This window comes from Erpetoichthys calabaricus, chromosome 10, assembly GCF_900747795.2.
Source record: "Erpetoichthys calabaricus chromosome 10, fErpCal1.3, whole genome shotgun sequence".
In the NCBI taxonomy this organism is placed as follows: Eukaryota; Metazoa; Chordata; class Cladistia; order Polypteriformes; family Polypteridae; genus Erpetoichthys; species Erpetoichthys calabaricus.
In genome coordinates this window covers 5,788,683-5,805,459 of record NC_041403.2, presented here as the reverse complement: position 1 = coordinate 5,805,459, position 16,777 = coordinate 5,788,683, and the positions used below count along the sequence as shown (strand labels likewise).

General features: G+C 43.4%; 1 protein-coding gene across 1 annotated transcript in view; it reads left to right on the top strand.

Moving 5' to 3' along the window:
- Positions 1 to 1,879: 1,879 nt before the first annotated feature.
- Positions 1,880 to 16,777, top strand: part of LOC114658743 (cytochrome P450 2J2-like) — a 51,875-nt gene continuing 36,977 nt past the window's right edge. The window contains exons 1-4 of the mRNA XM_028810790.2: positions 1,880 to 2,252; positions 10,570 to 10,732; positions 12,445 to 12,594; positions 12,859 to 13,019. Of these exons, the coding sequence (XP_028666623.1) occupies positions 2,061 to 2,252; positions 10,570 to 10,732; positions 12,445 to 12,594; positions 12,859 to 13,019 (666 nt within the window). The 5' untranslated portion in view covers positions 1,880 to 2,060. The remainder of the gene's footprint in view (positions 2,253 to 10,569; positions 10,733 to 12,444; positions 12,595 to 12,858; positions 13,020 to 16,777) is intronic.

The window sequence follows — 16,777 nt, the reverse complement described above, 5'->3', positions numbered from 1 at the left end:
ACCCGCTGAATCCGAACACAGGGTTACGGGGGTCTGCTGGAGCCAATCCCAGTCAACACAGAGCACAAGGCAGAAACCAATCCCGGGCAGGGTGCCAACCCACCGCAGGACACACACAAACACATCCACACACCAAGCACTTGCTAGGGCCAATTTAGAATTGTCAATCCACCTAACCTGCATGTCTTTGGACTGTGGGAGGAAACCCACGCAGACATGGGGAGAACATGCAAACTCCACGCAGGGAGGACCCGGGAAGCGAACCTTACTTACTACCTTTCCCAACTGCGAGACAGCAGCGCTACCCACTGCGCCACCGTGCCGCCCCAAAACATTATCAAGCCAGCTTAATATATAATAATATATATAATATATATTATTATATATATAATAATAAGATGCTGCAGATGTTCTATCAGACAGTTGCGGTGAGCGCCCTCTTCTACGCGGTGGTGTGCTGGGGAGGCAGCATAAAGAAGAGGGACGCCTCACGCCTGGACAAACTGGTGAGGAAGGCAGGCTCTATTGTAGGCACGGAGCTGGACAGTTTGACATCTGTGGCAGAGCGACGGGCGCTGAGCAGACTCCTGTCAATCATGGAGAATCCACTGCATCCACTGAACAGGATCATCTCCAGACAGAGGAGCAGCTTCAGTGACAGACTGCTGTTTACCGTCCTGCTCTCTGACAGACTGAGGAGATCGTTCCTCCACCACACTATGCGACTCTTCATTTCCACCTGGGGGGGTAAACGTTAACATTATATAAAGTTATTGTCTGTTATACCTGCATTGTTATCACTCTGTAATTTAATATTGTTATTATCAGTATGCTGCTGCTGGAGTATGTGAATTTCCCCTTGGGATTAATAAAGTATCTATCTATCTATCTATCTATCTATCTATCTATCTATCTATCTATCTATCTATCTATCTATCTATCTATCTATCTATCTTTTGTATTATTTCGTGTTTTGAAAAACTATTTTCCTACTTCTTGATTTTTCTCTACTACTTCAAATTATTCCTACCGACTGTTATCTTATCGGCATCTACATTTTGATGAAGAGACTTGAGTGAATAAATGACACACGTTGCACTTATTTTTTCTCTCCAATGTATAAAGGTGTGCAACACCAACTGGCACTTCGTGTAAATATTAGAATCTGCCCAATAAAAGTCAGCTGACTGAACTCAGCCAAGCAATCAGCACTCAGTTATTTTGACGTCTCGTTTACTTCATCTCGACTTTATTTTTCTTCTCTTTCGGTTTCTTTGCTGCAATAGTTGCAATAATTAAACGGTCATGTTACAGATTGTTCTTTAATTTACTGTTTGCGACATCTTTGGCACGTTTTGTCTCCCCGCTCTGACCATTTTTCGCCAAATCCCCCGGCAAACCTGACAACAACGTATGGCATTTAAAGTGAATTACATAGCGCAGTAAGTATCTCCTTTTTTAACTTGGGATTTCATCGGTCATGCTGTGTGTAACGAACCTGATTCTACTCCAGTTTATTATTCAGTACTTAGCGGGCTACCCGTAGTCGTGAAGCTGCTTTTAAGGGCTTTAGTGAGGCTCTTTGTTTTAAGATTTGTCTTAAAAGACCTGAACGACCAGACTGACGAGACGCGGGTGTCTGTAGCGCCGCGCTGCGGGGAATAAACAAACTGCAGCGCTCTGTCCGCGACTGTCCCGTCGGAAGCTGGCTTAACGACCCTGTAACGGACACTTATTTTCCCACTCTCTCTGACACACCCGTTCGTTTATTGTCATGTCGTAATGTGGGGCACACTATACAACCAGTAGAGGGTGTAAAGCTCTGGACGAGACGCCGCGTAGTTCGGTTACTTTTAATCTGATTAGAGATCAGAATTTCGCCATTTTATATCAAATTTCATTCCCTTGCATGGAGACCCATGTTGCTCTCCACTCCTCCCCATTGGGCTCGTGCATAACCGACGTCACAAGCTGTGCCCGATCCACGTTTGCTGCACAAAGTTCGTCCTCTTCAAGTTAAAGGCAGCCTGACAGCCGAGCGGTGCGCATTTCAGTCCGCAATGTCGGTGTGGTGGCTGTGGGAGCAGCTGGACGCCCGGAGCGCCCTCATCTTCGTCGTGGTTCTGTTATTTGTGTCCGATTACCTGAAGCACAGAGATGGCAAAAACTTCCCACCGGGTCCTTTTTGGGTGCCGTTTGTGGGAGACTTGTTTAAAATGGCTTCAGATCATCCGCATCTCTACATGGCAAAGGTGAGTGTGAACCTCTGACTCCAAATACTGTGGGCCTCGTATTTGAGAGCGCGCATGGGTTGAAGGAACATGAGTACAATTTAAAAACGCCTCTAACATCTCGGCATGCCGACCATTACAACATCTCTTGTTCATTATTAAAAATATCCAGACCATGGGGAAATGGGTCATGGGCAATGTGTAGCCCCAATATCCCACCCGAAAAACTCTTTCCGACGTTTGGCACTGGGAAAAGCGAGGGCTTTGCAAGTTGAGATCCTGGCATATGCCACCCGAGCCAAGTGGCAATCAGCCAGAACTTATCAGTGATGCGTTGCAATTCCATGAAGATATAGCGGCGCCAGTGGAGCACTGGGAGTCGGAAACGAAAGTTGACCTGTCTGCCGGAGTATAGCAACTGTGAGAAGTAACAACGCTAACAAATTAAAGTGTGCCAATCGTAACAAATGGCGTCAGCTAGCGCCCTGAGCTGCATTTTCGTCTCATATAGTCCAAGGGCATCGTTTATAAAACTTTGCGTGGCTTTCACAAAAATCAGCAAAATTAAGCTTTAAAATAAACTGACGCTCGGTATAAATCACAATCATCTTGCAAGTGTGCGCCTGGGAACGCACCGCCATGGTAAATCAAATTCATACATATGCAATCGCGATGCTACAGACGGTCATTGGCTAGTAGAGCAACCACCTGACGCATAGAGACCCCGCCCCCAACCTTGAGGAGTATCTTGTAGTGATGGGCGATACTGTACTGCTCATTTTCTTTTCAATCCGATTTCGGGTGATACTGAGGCCAGTATTGCCAATACCGATCACAAAACTGATGTAGCCAGAGTAATGTCTTGCAAGGATGGTTACTCTTCTGTAAAAACGTTCAGTATGTGTGAACATCAAAAAGTCACATTTCAAAGACTTTGCATTGGTAAACTATTACATGTAGCGCTGCTGTCTCGCACTAAGGAGACCTGGGTTCACTTCCCGGGTCCTCCCTGCGTGGAGTTTGCATGTTCTCCCCGTGTCTGCCCCGGTTTCCTCCCACAGTCCAAAGACATGCAGGTTAGGTGCATTGGCGATCGTAAATTGTCCCCAGTGTGTGCTTGGTGTGTGTGTGTGCCCTGTGGTGGGCTGGCGCCCTGCCCGGGGTTTGTTTCCTGCCTTGTGCCCTGTGTTGGCTGCGATTGGCTCCAGCAGACCCCCGTGACCCTGTGTTAGGATATAGCGGGTTGGAAAATGACTGACTAAATAAATAAATAAAAACGGGCGCAATAAGTGGAGGTTACAAAACGAAAAAAAAAACAATAAATAAACCGTTAAAACGAGGTTAAAATTAACAGGCTGGAAGCTGTCCTTTTTAAAAACTTGTTGCCTTCTCCTTTTAACTAGCAGCTCCCCTGCTTCTCCCATATGGTCCTTGCAACAGGGGATTCTCCCAATCCGCAGCTGCAGCTGACCTTCTCCTGCTGGTCCAGTAGCTTTCCGTCACTTGGCTACGTAGAACTCATCCATCTGGACCGAGACTTGGGTCCCCCCAAACGGCTAGATGCTCAGCCTCCCAAGCCTCCTTGACTCCCGCTGCCTTCTGCGGCGAGTCATCAATGATCCTGGTCACTCCCGTTCTTCTAAAAAGCTCAGCAGGAGTGATCCAATCCTTCTGCCCTGAGTGTCGGCCAAACACTCATCCAAGGGTCTCCTCCCAACTGCCTGCTATCCAACGAGCCTACTCTCTCACTCACCTCCTGAATTCTTCTTCTTCTTCTACTACTACTACTACTGCCGTCTTCTTCTTCTACTACTGCCGTTGTCTTCTTCTTCTTCTTCCACTACTACCGTCATCTTCTTCTTCTACTACTGCCGTTGTCTTCTTCTTCTTCTTCCACTACTACCGTCATCTTCTTCTTCTACTACTGCCGTTGTCTTCTTCTTCTTCTTCACTACTACCGTCATCTTCTTCTTCTACTACTGCCGTTGTCTTCTTTGTCGTCGTCTTCTTCTTCTTCTACTACTACTGCCATCGTCTTCTTCGTCTTCATCGTCATCTTCTTCTACTGCTGACGTCGTCTTCTTCTTCATCTTCTTGTTCTTCTACTACTGCCGTCATCTTCTTCTTCTTCTTTTACTGCCGTCATCTTCTTTTTCTTCTTCTTCTTCTACTACTACTGCCATCGTCTTCTTCGTCTTCATCGTCGTCTTCTTCTTCTACTGCTGACATCGTCTTCTTCTTCATCTTCTTGTTCTTCTACTACTGCCGTCATCTTCTTCTTCTTCTTTTACTGCCATCATCTTCTTCTTCTTCTACTTCTTCTGTCGTCTTCTTCATCGTCATCTTCTTCTTCTACTACTGCTGTCATCTTCTCCTTCATCTTCTTCTTCTTCTTCTACTACTGCCATCATCTTCTTCTTCTTCGTCTTCTTCTTCTTCTTCTTCTTGTTCTACTGCTGTCATCTTCTTCTTCTTCTACTGCCATCAACTTCTTCTTCGTCTTCTTCTTCTTCTACTGCCGTCATCTTCTTCATTGTCTTCTTCTTCTTCTTCTACTACTGCTGTCGTCTTCTTCTTCTTTGTCTTCTTCTTCTTCTTCTTAAGCTCTGTGTTCTGTTCTTTTTTTCCCCCACTCCTCACTCATGCTTCGCCTTTTAATAATGGGGACGTGGCACAAGTGTTGAAATTAGCTGCTCCCGGCATCAATTATGGACACGGACAATTCCTCACCTGTGCACTTCAGTGCAGAAACACCCAAGCCTGTATCACGCACTGGAACCACTCCAGCCACATTACCACACCCCCTTATTTAAACTGTGTTTATTTATTTAAAAACTGGCCATCCATTTAAAGCCGCAGACCCGCTATACCAAAGTGAGAAGTTATTTTTTTATAACCAGTCCCTGAGTTATGAAGGACAACACACGTCTCCTTCATTCGGATTGAGTGTTCTCTTTTCTTTGCCATGATGATGGCTGGCTAAGGAAATTTGGTTCTGTGTCTCCTCACATTTGTATCCCAATTAATCAGGAAGTCATTGATTTCAGCTGGAAAGTTCCTATGCACTCCAATCAACTTAACAATGCCCAGTTTAAATGGGAAACCTGCTGCAGTTTGTTTCCCCATTTATTTCCAAGGGTGTCAACAAATGTGACACATGTGCTTTTGATAAAAATCTTGATTTCTTGATGAGGGCTTTGTTTTTCTTTGAATGAACTTGTTTCAATTAAAAGTCCAATGTTTCTCATTTTTTCAGTGCAAGATGCTGGTTCTTCAGCAAACAGGGATTTTCTTTCTAACCCTTCTTAATAATTTTTACAAGGGATGCCAATGAAAGTGGAGGGCACTGTATTTACATTATTATAATGCGCAATGATGTGACAAACATATGACACCTCAAAAGTGATGAATATGATGTACAGCTTGTATTGTAGTGCATCACAAACATTAACACTGCTTTTACAAATCCCATAGCAAATAGCATATAACAGAGATATGGTGCACTGCAAACATTGATGTCTCTGTTGATGACTTACATTTCAACCCATCTTAGATGGGTAGCACAGCTACTAAAAACATAAGAGTATGTGTATCTGTGTGTCCATCTGGCTGCTGTGTCTCTATCATTCCAACAGATGGCTCATCACAAACATTTGTCATAATAAAATGCATTGAATTCTTCATTCCAACAGATGGCACATCACAAACATTAATACTGCTTTTTTGAATCTCATACCTTCTTCTTTCATCTGCTCATGTTAGGGGTTGCCACAGCTGATCATCTTTTTTCATCGCTTCTCGTCCTCATCATCTTGCTCTTTCACAGCCATCACCTGCATGTCCTCTGTCACCACATCCATAAACCTCCTCTTAGACCTTCCTCTTTTCCTCTTCCCTGACAGCTCTATCCTTAGCATCCTTCTCCCAATATACTCAGCATCTCTCCTCTGCACATGTCCAAACCAACGCAATCTCGCCTCTCTGACTTTGTCTCCCAACCGTCCAACTTGAGTTGACCCTCTAATGTCCTCATTTCTAATCCTGTCCATGCTCGTCACACCCAGTGCAAATCTTAGCATCTTTAACTCTGCCACCTCCAGCTCTGTCTCCTGTGCCACCATCTCCAACCCATATAACATAACTGGTCTCACTACCATCCTGTAGACCTTCCCTGTCACTCTTGCTGATACCCGTCTGTCACAAATCACTCCTGACACTCTTCTCCACCCACCCCACCCTGCCAAGCACTCTCTTTTTCACTTCTCTTCCACAATCCCCATTACTCTGTACTGTTGATCCCAAGTATTTAAACTCATCCACCTTCACCAACTCTACTCCCTCATCCTCACCATTCCACTGACCTCCATCTCATTCACACACATGTATTCTGTCTTGTTCCTACTGACCTTCATTCCTCTCCTCTCCTCTCATATCTCCACCTCTCCAGGGTCTCCTCAACCTGCTCCTTACTCTCACTACAGATCACAATGTCATCAACAAACATCACAGTCCATGGGGACTCCTGTCTAATCTCATCTGTCAACCTGTCCATCACGATTGCAAATAAGAAAGGGCTCAGAGCCGATCCCTGATGTAATCCCACCTGTAATAAAATGCATTGCATTTGTCATTCCAACAGATGGAACATCACAAATATTTGTGGAAATACATTTTATTACCACTAGAGCTTGCGATGTGCCATCTGTTGGAATGACAAATGAAATGCATTTTATTACTATATTCAGTTGCAAAATACATTCCAATAGAAGGTGCACTGCAAACTGTAACAATAAGGTCTATATTGATTAATTAGATATCAACCCATCTTAGACAGGTAGTACAACTAGTAAGTATTTAAGTATATATACAGTGTGTATATATATATATATATATATATATATATATATATATATATATATATATATATGTTGCATAGTTTACTGTCAAATAATGCAAAGAGTATGCAGCACATGTTTCGCCCTTATTTGGGCTCATCAGGCCTACACACTCCATTGCTCCCCTTGTGGGGATCGAACCTCGGACATCAGCGTCAGAGACGAAGTCCCTTTACGCTGTGCCACGGCGTGTAGTTTGTTTATTTGACAGCCTGTACATCAGAGTAATTACATTCATTGCATTCGTAGTCTGAGTCCCGACCTGATTGTATGGGTGGTTACCTACCAGGTAACGCATGTGGTTGGTCTGCCATTCGGCAAACAGCCACCTGTGTGTACGCCTGATGAGCCCAATAAGGTCGAAATACGTGTCGCGTACTCTTTGCATTATTTGACAGTAAACTATGCAACATTCCATGATCTGCTTCTCGCAACTGAAGAGGGCTCCATGGCGGATGTTTGCCAAATGGCAGACCAACCACATGCATTACCTGGTAGGTAACCACCATACAATCAGGTTGGGACTCAGACTACGAATGCAATGAATGTATATAATATATATATATATATATATATATATATATATATATATATATATATATATATATATATATATATATATATAGTGGGATATGGCCGGCAATTCATTCCAGCCAATACCTCCAGGCCGCCAGATGGAGCCATCCCTGCAACATGGAGATGCCCCGAATTCCAGCAGGGCCTCATGGACATTGGAGTTTTAATGCACAGTCCTGCTGGATACCATGGGGGCTGCCTGGGGTTGCTGCAGGGAAGCCCAGGGACTGCTATTTGCCCTATAAACCGGAAGTACGTCTTAGTCAGAGCGACAGAGGAAATGACGTACTTCCGGGATGAAGAAAAGGAGTTTTCACCTGACCCTGAAGTGTTAAGAATCACATGGACTGAGGGATCAGAAACACTTCTGGGTCAAGCACTTTAAAAGGACTGTGGGAAATCCCAGCAGTGAGTCGAGTTGGGAGGAAGGGTGACTGAGCTGCTGGGAGGTGTGGAGGGTTATTGATTATTGTGTATTGTTGCTATTATTGATTGTTTATTAAGTATAGTGGAGTGGAGGTGCTTTGTGCACATTTATTATTATAATAAAATAATTTCTTGGACTTTTATCTGGTGTCTGGCATCTGATCTGAGGGTTCAAGGGAGCAATAGCACCCCCTATCTGTCACAATATATATATATATATATATATATAGAGAGAGAGAGAGAGAGAGAGAGAGAGAGAGAGCACAGTCCATCCTTCCATCCATTTTCCAACCCACTGAATCCGAACACAGGATCACGGGGGTCTGCAGGAGCCAATCCCAGCCAACACAGGGTGCAAGGCAGGGAACCAATCCCGGGCAGGGCGCCAACCCACCACAGGAGACACACAAACACACCCACACACCAAGCACACACTAGGGCCAATTTAGAATCACCAATCTACCTAACCTGCATGTCTTTGGACTGTGGGAGGAAACCCACGCAGACACGGGGAGAACATGCAAACTCCACGCAGGGAGGGCCTGGGAAGCAAACCCAGGTCCCCAGGTCTCCCAACTGCGAGGCAGCAGCGCTACCCACTGCGCCACCGTGCCACCCGAGAGCACAGTCAAAAACACAAATTACAGTCAGTTAATGGGATACACAAGTGACAAACAATGGGGGGAACACGGACGTTTTTATGAGTTGGGAACGGAAGTAGGAATGCTGGGTAAAGGTGATGCAAAGGATCTTGGGAAGGTGGTGACGTCATCTGCAAGAGACCGGAGATGAGTAAGTGATGATCGATAATTCAATGATTGTACCATATAACCTGCACTCTAAAAAGAGAAAAGGGGCTCTTTTTGATTTAAGGTAATTTTAGTAGTTGTAATGAACTATATTAATATGTTTGTTCACCTAACGTAATTTTTTGCTTTACTTCAAATTGAAAAACCTTGCTGTCGCTTAATGTAACTACTTCTATTTAGTCTAAAGCAAAAAATTGCTTTGGAGACCTTGCCGGCTCCGCCCCCTGTGATGTCACATCTGGGCTCGCACCAATGGCAGAAGACCTACATGAGCCCGACCCCTCCGACTTCACTTCCCGTCTCCCCCTTTAAAAGCCTCCACCTTCTCCCTATTCCCTCAGTTCTGTTTGGACTCTATTTTGTGCACATCAGTGTTGTATTATTTTGAAAAGCAACTTTGCAGCCAGGAAACCAAATTATACGGGTGGCTGCCCCAAACCTTTATATGACTCTGCCTCGAGTTTCTGACTATATATACTGTATAAAATTTAAGTTGGCATTACAGTGAATACAATAATGGACAACATTTTATTTTTAATTCATCCATCCATTATCCAACCCGCTATATCCTAACTACAGGGTGACGGGTGTCTGCTGGAGCCAATCCCAGCCAACACAAGGCGCAAGGCAGGAAACAAACCCCGGGCAGGGTGCCAGCCCACCGCAGTTAATTTAAGTTTTTAAAGAAATTTGGTTTGAGCTAAATACATTTTTTGCTTTTATTCAAGTTTTTGAAAAGGTTAAAACAAACTCAAATGAATTAAGTTTACTCAAATACTTTTTAAAATTTGAAAGAAATCAATTAAATTGCTTGTTACCTTGTGAAGTAATTTATTTAGGTTGATCCAACAAAACATTTTTTACAGTGTATATATATATATATATATATGTATATATTGTAACAGATAGAGGGCGCTATCGCTCCCTTGAACCCTAGTTCGAGACGCCAGACACCAGATAAAAGTCCAATATGACTTTATTTTATAATAATAATGTGCACCAAGCACTCTACACTCCACTATACTCATATAATACACAATAATACAATCAATAATTAATCCTCCACTCCCAGACGCGTTGCCACCCTTCCACCCAGCTCGGCTCAACGTCTGGGATTTCCCACAATCCTTTTATAGTCCTTGACCTGGAAGTGTTTCACCTTCTCTGTCCACGTGACATGGGACACTTCCGGGTCAGATAAAAATTCTTTTTCTTCACCCAGGAAGCACGTCATTCCTTGTGTCGCTGTTATTAAGACGGACTTCCGGGTTATGATGCAAATAACAATCCCTGGGCCTCCCTGCAGCGACTCCTGGCGTCCCACATGGTATCCAGCAGAGCTGTGCATTAAAAGTCCACTGTCCATAATTCCCTGCTGGCATTCAGGGCACCTCCATGCTGCAAGGAGGGCTTCATCTGGCGGCCTGGGGGTATTGGCTAGGATAAATAGCCGGCCATATCTCACAATATGTATATATATATATATATATATATATATATATATATGTATTTATGTACTGTATATTTATATATATGTATATTTATATATACTGTATATATGTATTATATAATATTTAGCGAAAGAGAGAGAAGAGCATGTAAATGAAGAGTTTACCTTTTATTTCTATTCAGCTTACAGAAAAGTTCGGAAATGTCTACAGCCTGCGATTTGGAGGAAGTAAAATCGTGATTGTCAACGGGTACAAGATGGCCAAGGAAGCTCTGCTGACACAAGGATATGCCTTGACTGGCCGGCCACAACCTGCTGCTTATGACAGGATCTACAAAATACCCGGTACTTATCTGTATAAATATATTTACATACAGTATTGTAGAAGGAGGACAGGCATCCCGCCCGGGAAAGGAGATAATTTTGTACCAGGATGGGAACCCAGAGAGGAACAACAGTCAGAATGGTCAGCAGAACAAGAATATAACTTTCTGTCCAGCTGGTATTCAATAATGGAAGGACCAGCTATTGCTGGGAGTCAGGAGCATTTCAATCTCCCATATGCCAGGTGGCGGTGGTCCTCACATGGGAACCCAGTCAGGACAACTGCAGGGGTGCTTGGGATATGGAGTCCAGCAGCGAAACCCTGTCAGAGTCTCTATGTTCCAGTACATGGTGCTGTTGGGGGAAGGAGGGGGCTTCCCAGAAGACATGGCCTAACCCCAGAGGCATTGCTGGGTCTGGCGTAAAAGGAAGCCCACTGCCTCACGTGGATATGTCAGAGTTGGGAGGCAGCAGGCAGCACTTAACAGGAGGACTAGAGGAGGTAGTCTTGTGTATTGTTGTATTAATATGGCGGATCTTTGGAGAGGGGATTGTGGAGAAGTGTGATTGTTTGAATAAGTATTCTTTATTTTAACTCGAAAGTGTGCTGGGCATTACTCTGTCTTGTATTGGGGCTCAGTGGCACCCCCTGCAGGTTAACGTATACAGTACATACGCCTGGGTCACTTGATTACTTTTGCATTTTTATTAGTAATGGTTAAGTAGAACTCTAAATACTGATCAATATTTACAAATGTGAATGTGAGACCTGGACAACAAGCTGACCAGAGGAAGAGCACTTTGCACGTTTGCTTGTATAACAGACCATGAAGGATGAGAACCTTACAGAAGGTGAAGTCCACCACTGCAGTGAACATCTTGAACAAACAATTTGCACAGGTGTCCCAGCTGCTGTGGATTACTTAAAAACCCTCTGTCCTGAATTATTCTGCCATCCAGTTTCACCCTACTGGACTTCTCATTCATACTTAATAGCTTTTGTAGTTGTGTCCCATTTGGGATATTGGTATTTTAGGTGTCCAGTGTCTCATGGAGGTCCTATTTGGGATCTCAGCTCTTTAATGGTTTGCTCTTTTACAATTCCTTCCCCAGATAGTCTAACCTTTGTAACACAGGCGGTGTGGTCATCTGCCTCTTGGTCTTCGTTGTTTGTCTTTTGTATCCTTTCGGTTTGTGATACTTTGGTTGTTCGGCTTTTGAAAATGTTCTCTGATTTTTAGTAGTTTATTCATTTTGGAATATCCGTTCTTTAGTAATGTGCCCTTTGAGATATTAGCACTGAATGTGGTCTCACATTATTTGAGTTCTTACCATCTCTGCATCTCAAAATTATCGGCCCTTTCAGATGTTGACACTTTGTTGTATCATCCCATCCGTCGTCTTCCCTTGGCAATGCCAGCTCTATGGAATTCTGCCCAGCTTTGGGTAATCTGTCCCATGTTTTAGTGCCCTGGTGTTCAACATCACCACCATTCTGTGACACTTTGTGACAGAACCTTTGCTTGTCTAATCTTATCCTGTCAAAAATTTAGAATCATTCAAAGTTGATCTCCAGTTTCTTTGGCTCCCTAGTAATACTGTTGTAGCGATGTGACGTCATGCCCACAAATTGCAAGTTGGATGCTTTGCTCCTCTTATCTCTGAATGCCCAGTCACCCCAAAAAACACCCCCAAAATCCTCTGGGTTATAACATGCATTTATACTCCTGTAGGCCTGACGCTAAGTAACGGGTACACCTGGAAAGAGCACAAGAGGTTCACTTTGACCACGCTGAGAAACTTTGGAGTTGGAAAGAAGAGCTTAGAGTCCATCATCATGGAGGAGGCAAAGTTCTTTGTAGAAGCCTTTGAGGAAGAGAGAGGTGAGTAACCTCAAAGAATTCATGTGGATGAGAAAACACATGGCTCCCAGACTGGAAGCAGTGACCAGTTACTGTGTGGAGAGCTTGATGAGCGTTGCATTAACAGAAAGGGCTGCCATGGCTCTCCACAACTGTTAATGAAGACAGCATTACTGACAAAACTGCTGCTGCATGTCTACTGCAGAGTCGTGACGTTTAGGGGAAACGTGTTAATGAGAAGCAGACATTGACCATTGTTATGCTTTACTGTCTTTGATTTCTCAGGCCAGCCATTTAATCCTCATTATACGATTAATAACGCTATCTCCAACATCATCTGCTTGATAGTCCTTGGTCATCGATTTGAGTACAGCGACAGCCACTACCGAGAGATCCAACATCTGATCAACAGAGGCATTGTTTTGGAAGGAAGTTGGTGGACTTGGGTAAGAGAACATTATACAATTGAACATTTCATGAATGTGCAGTGTCTCATTCAGCCATTGACTTATGTTTCACTTTGATTGTATAATAATACCACACATATTTAGTCTAGACGAGCGTCTGAAGAACTGGTAGGTCACAACCTTCAAAACTCAGAAGAGCTAGGGGCAAGGAAATTGACAAGGTGGCCCATTCTTATCAACGCTTTTATGTTTCTAAGTGAAACAGTGCTCTAAGATAAATACAGTCATATGAGAAAGTTTGTGAACCCCTCTCAGCCTGCATAATAATTGACTCTCTTTTCAACAAAAAAGATAACAGTGGTATGTCTTTCATTTCCAAGGAACATCTGAGTACTGCGGTGTTTTCTTAACAAAGATTTTTAGTGACGCAGTATTTAGTTGTATGAAATTAAATCAAATGTGAAAAACTGGCTGTGCACAAATGTGGGTCCCCTTGTCATTGTGCTGATTTGAATGCCTGTCACTGCTCAATGCTGATTGTTTGGATGAGCTCGTTAAGCCTTGAACTTCATAGACCGGTGTGTCCAATCATGAGATATAAAGGGATTTAAGGTGGTCAATTACAAGTTGTGCTTCCTTCCCTTTGATTCTCCTCTGAAGAGTGACAGCATGGGATCCTCAAAGCAACTCTCCAAAGATCTGAAAACAAAGATTGTTGAGTCTCCTGGTTTAGGGGAAGGCTACAAAAAGCCATCTCAGAGGTTTAAACTGTCAGTTTCTGTAACTGGAAGGAATGGAATCAGGAAATGGAAGGCCACAGGCACAGTTGCTGTTAAACCCAGCAGGTCTGGCAGGCCAAGAAAAATACAGGAGCGGCATATGAGCAGGATTGTGAGAATGGTGTCAGACAACCCACAGATCACCTCCAAAGACCTGCAAGAACATCTCGCTGTAGATGGTGTATCTGTACATCGTTCTACAATTCAGCGCAATTTGCACAAAGAACATCTGTGTGGCAGGGTGATGAGAAAGAATCCCTTTCTGCACTCGTGCCACAAACAGAGTCGCTTGTTTTATGCAAATGCTCATTTAGACAAGCTAGATTCATTGTGGAACAAAGTGCTTTGGACTGATGAGACAAAAATGGAGTTATTTGGTCAGAACAAAAAGTGCTTTGCATGGCGGAAGAAGAACACCACATTCCAAAAAAAACACCTGCTACCTACTGTCAAATTTGGTGGAATTTCCATCATGCTGTGTGGCTGTGTGGCTAGTTCAGGGACTGGGGCCCTTGTTGAAGTCGAGGGTCTGATGAATTCAACCCAATATCAACAAATTCTTCAGGATAATGTTCAAGCATCAGTCAAAAAGTTGAAGTTACGCAGGGGTTGGATATTCCAACAAGACAATGAGCCAAAACACAGTTGGAAATCTACAAAGGCATTCATGCAGAGGGAGAAGTACAATGTTCTGGAATGGCCGTCACAGTCCCCTGACTTGAATATCATTGATAATCTATAGGATGATTTGAAGCAGGCTGTCTATGCTCGGCAGCTATCAAATTGAACTGAACTAGAGAGATTTTGTATGAAAAATGGTCAACAATACCTCTATCCAAAATCCAGACACTCATCAAAGGCTATAGGAGGCGTCTAGAGGTGTCTGTTAGATTTGTGAAAGGAGGCTCAACTAAGTATTGATGTCATATCTCTGTTGGGGTGCCCACATTTATGCACCTGTCTAACTTTGTTATGATGCATATTGCATATTTTTTATTAATCCAATAAAGTTAATGTCACTGCTGAAATCCTACTGTGTCCATAAGGCATGTCATATATTAAAAGGAAGTTGCTACTTTGAAAGCTCAGCCAATGACAAACAAAAATCCAAAGAATTAAGAGGGGGTCCCAAACTTTTTCATATGACTGTATATATATATATATATATATATATATATATATATATATATATATATATATATATATATATATATATATATACAGTGCATCCAGAAAGTATTCACAGCGCATCACTTTTTCCACATTTTGTTATGTTACAGCCTTATTCCAAAATGGATTAAATTCATTTCTTTCCTCAGAATTCTACACACAACACCTCATAATGACAATGTGAAGAAAGTTTACTTGAGATTTTTGCAAATTTATTAAAAATAAAAAAATTGAGAAAGCACATGTACATAAGTATTCACAGCCTTTGCCATGAAGCTCCAAATTGAGCTCAGGTGCATCCTGTTTCCCCTGATCATCCTTGAGATGTTTCTGCAGCTTCATTGGAGTCCACCTGTGGTAAATTCAGTTGACTGGACATGATTTGGAAAGGCACACACCTGTCTATATAAGGTCCCACAGTTGACAGTTCATGTCAGAGCACAAACCAAATATGAAGTCAAAGGAATTGTCTGTAGACCTCCGAGACAGGATTGTCTCGAGGCACAAATCTGGGGAAGATTACAGAAAAATTTCTGCTGCTTTGAAGGTCCCAATGAGCACAGTGGCCTCCATCATCCGTAAGTGGAAGAAGTTCGAAGCCACCAGGACTCATCCTAGAGCTGGCTGGCCATCTAAATTGAGCGATCGGGGGAGAAGGGCCTTAGTCAGGAACGTGACCAAAAACCCGATGGTCACTCTGTCAGAGCTCCAGAGGTCCTCTATGGAGAGAGGAGAACCTTCCAGAAGGACAACCATTTCTGCAGCAATCCACCAATCAGGTCTGTATGGTAGAGTGGCCAGACGGAAGCCACTCCTTAGTAAAAGGCACATGGCAGCCCGCCTGGAGTTTGCCAAAAGGCACCTGAAGGACTCTCAGACCATGAGAAAGAAAATTCTCTGGTCTGATGAGACAAAGATTAAACTCTTTGGTGTGAATGCCAGGCATCACGTTTGGAGGAAACCTGGCACCATCCCTACAGTGAAGCATGGTGGTGGCAGCATCATGCTGTGGGGATGTTTCTCAGCGGCAGGGACTGGGAGACTAGTCAGGATAAAGGGAAAGATGACTGCAGCAATGTACAGAGACATCCTGGATGAAAACCTGTCTCCAGAGCGCTCTTGACCTCAGACTGGGGCGACGGTTCATCTTTCAGCAGGACAACGACCCTAAACACACAGCCAAGATATCAAAGGAGTGGCTTCAGGACAACTCTGTGAATGTCCTTGAGTGGCCCAGCCAGAGCCCAGACTTGAATCCGATTGAACATCTCTGGAGAGATCTTAAAATGGCTGTGCACCGACGCTTCCCATCCAACCTGATGGAGCTTGAGAGGTGCTGCAAAGAGGAATGGGCGAAACTGGCCAAGGATAGGTGTGCCAAGCTTGTGGCATCATATTCAAAAAGACTTGAGGCTGGAATTGCTGCCAAAGGGGCATCGACAAAGTATTGAGCAAAGGCTGTGAATACTTATGGACATGGGATTTCTCAGTGTTTTTATTTTTAATAAATTTGCAAAAACCTCAAGTAAACGTTTTTCTCGTTGTCATTATGGGGTGTTGTGTGCAGAATTCTGAGGAAAAAAATGAATTTAATCCATTTTGGAATAAGGCTATAACATAACAAAATGTGGAAAAAGTGATGCGCTGTGAATACTTTCCGGATGCACTGTATATATATATATATATATATAATCAGCAGTTTGCGTCAGTTTCTCAGGAGTTTTGTCTGGCAGGAAGGTCATTCCAAAAATTATGCCTGCTTCCAGGAAGCTTGGGCTTTCATGGAGTGTGAACCAGAAAGGGTGGAGTCAGTTGCCCTCACTTGGAGATTTCTCAGGACTGTGGGGA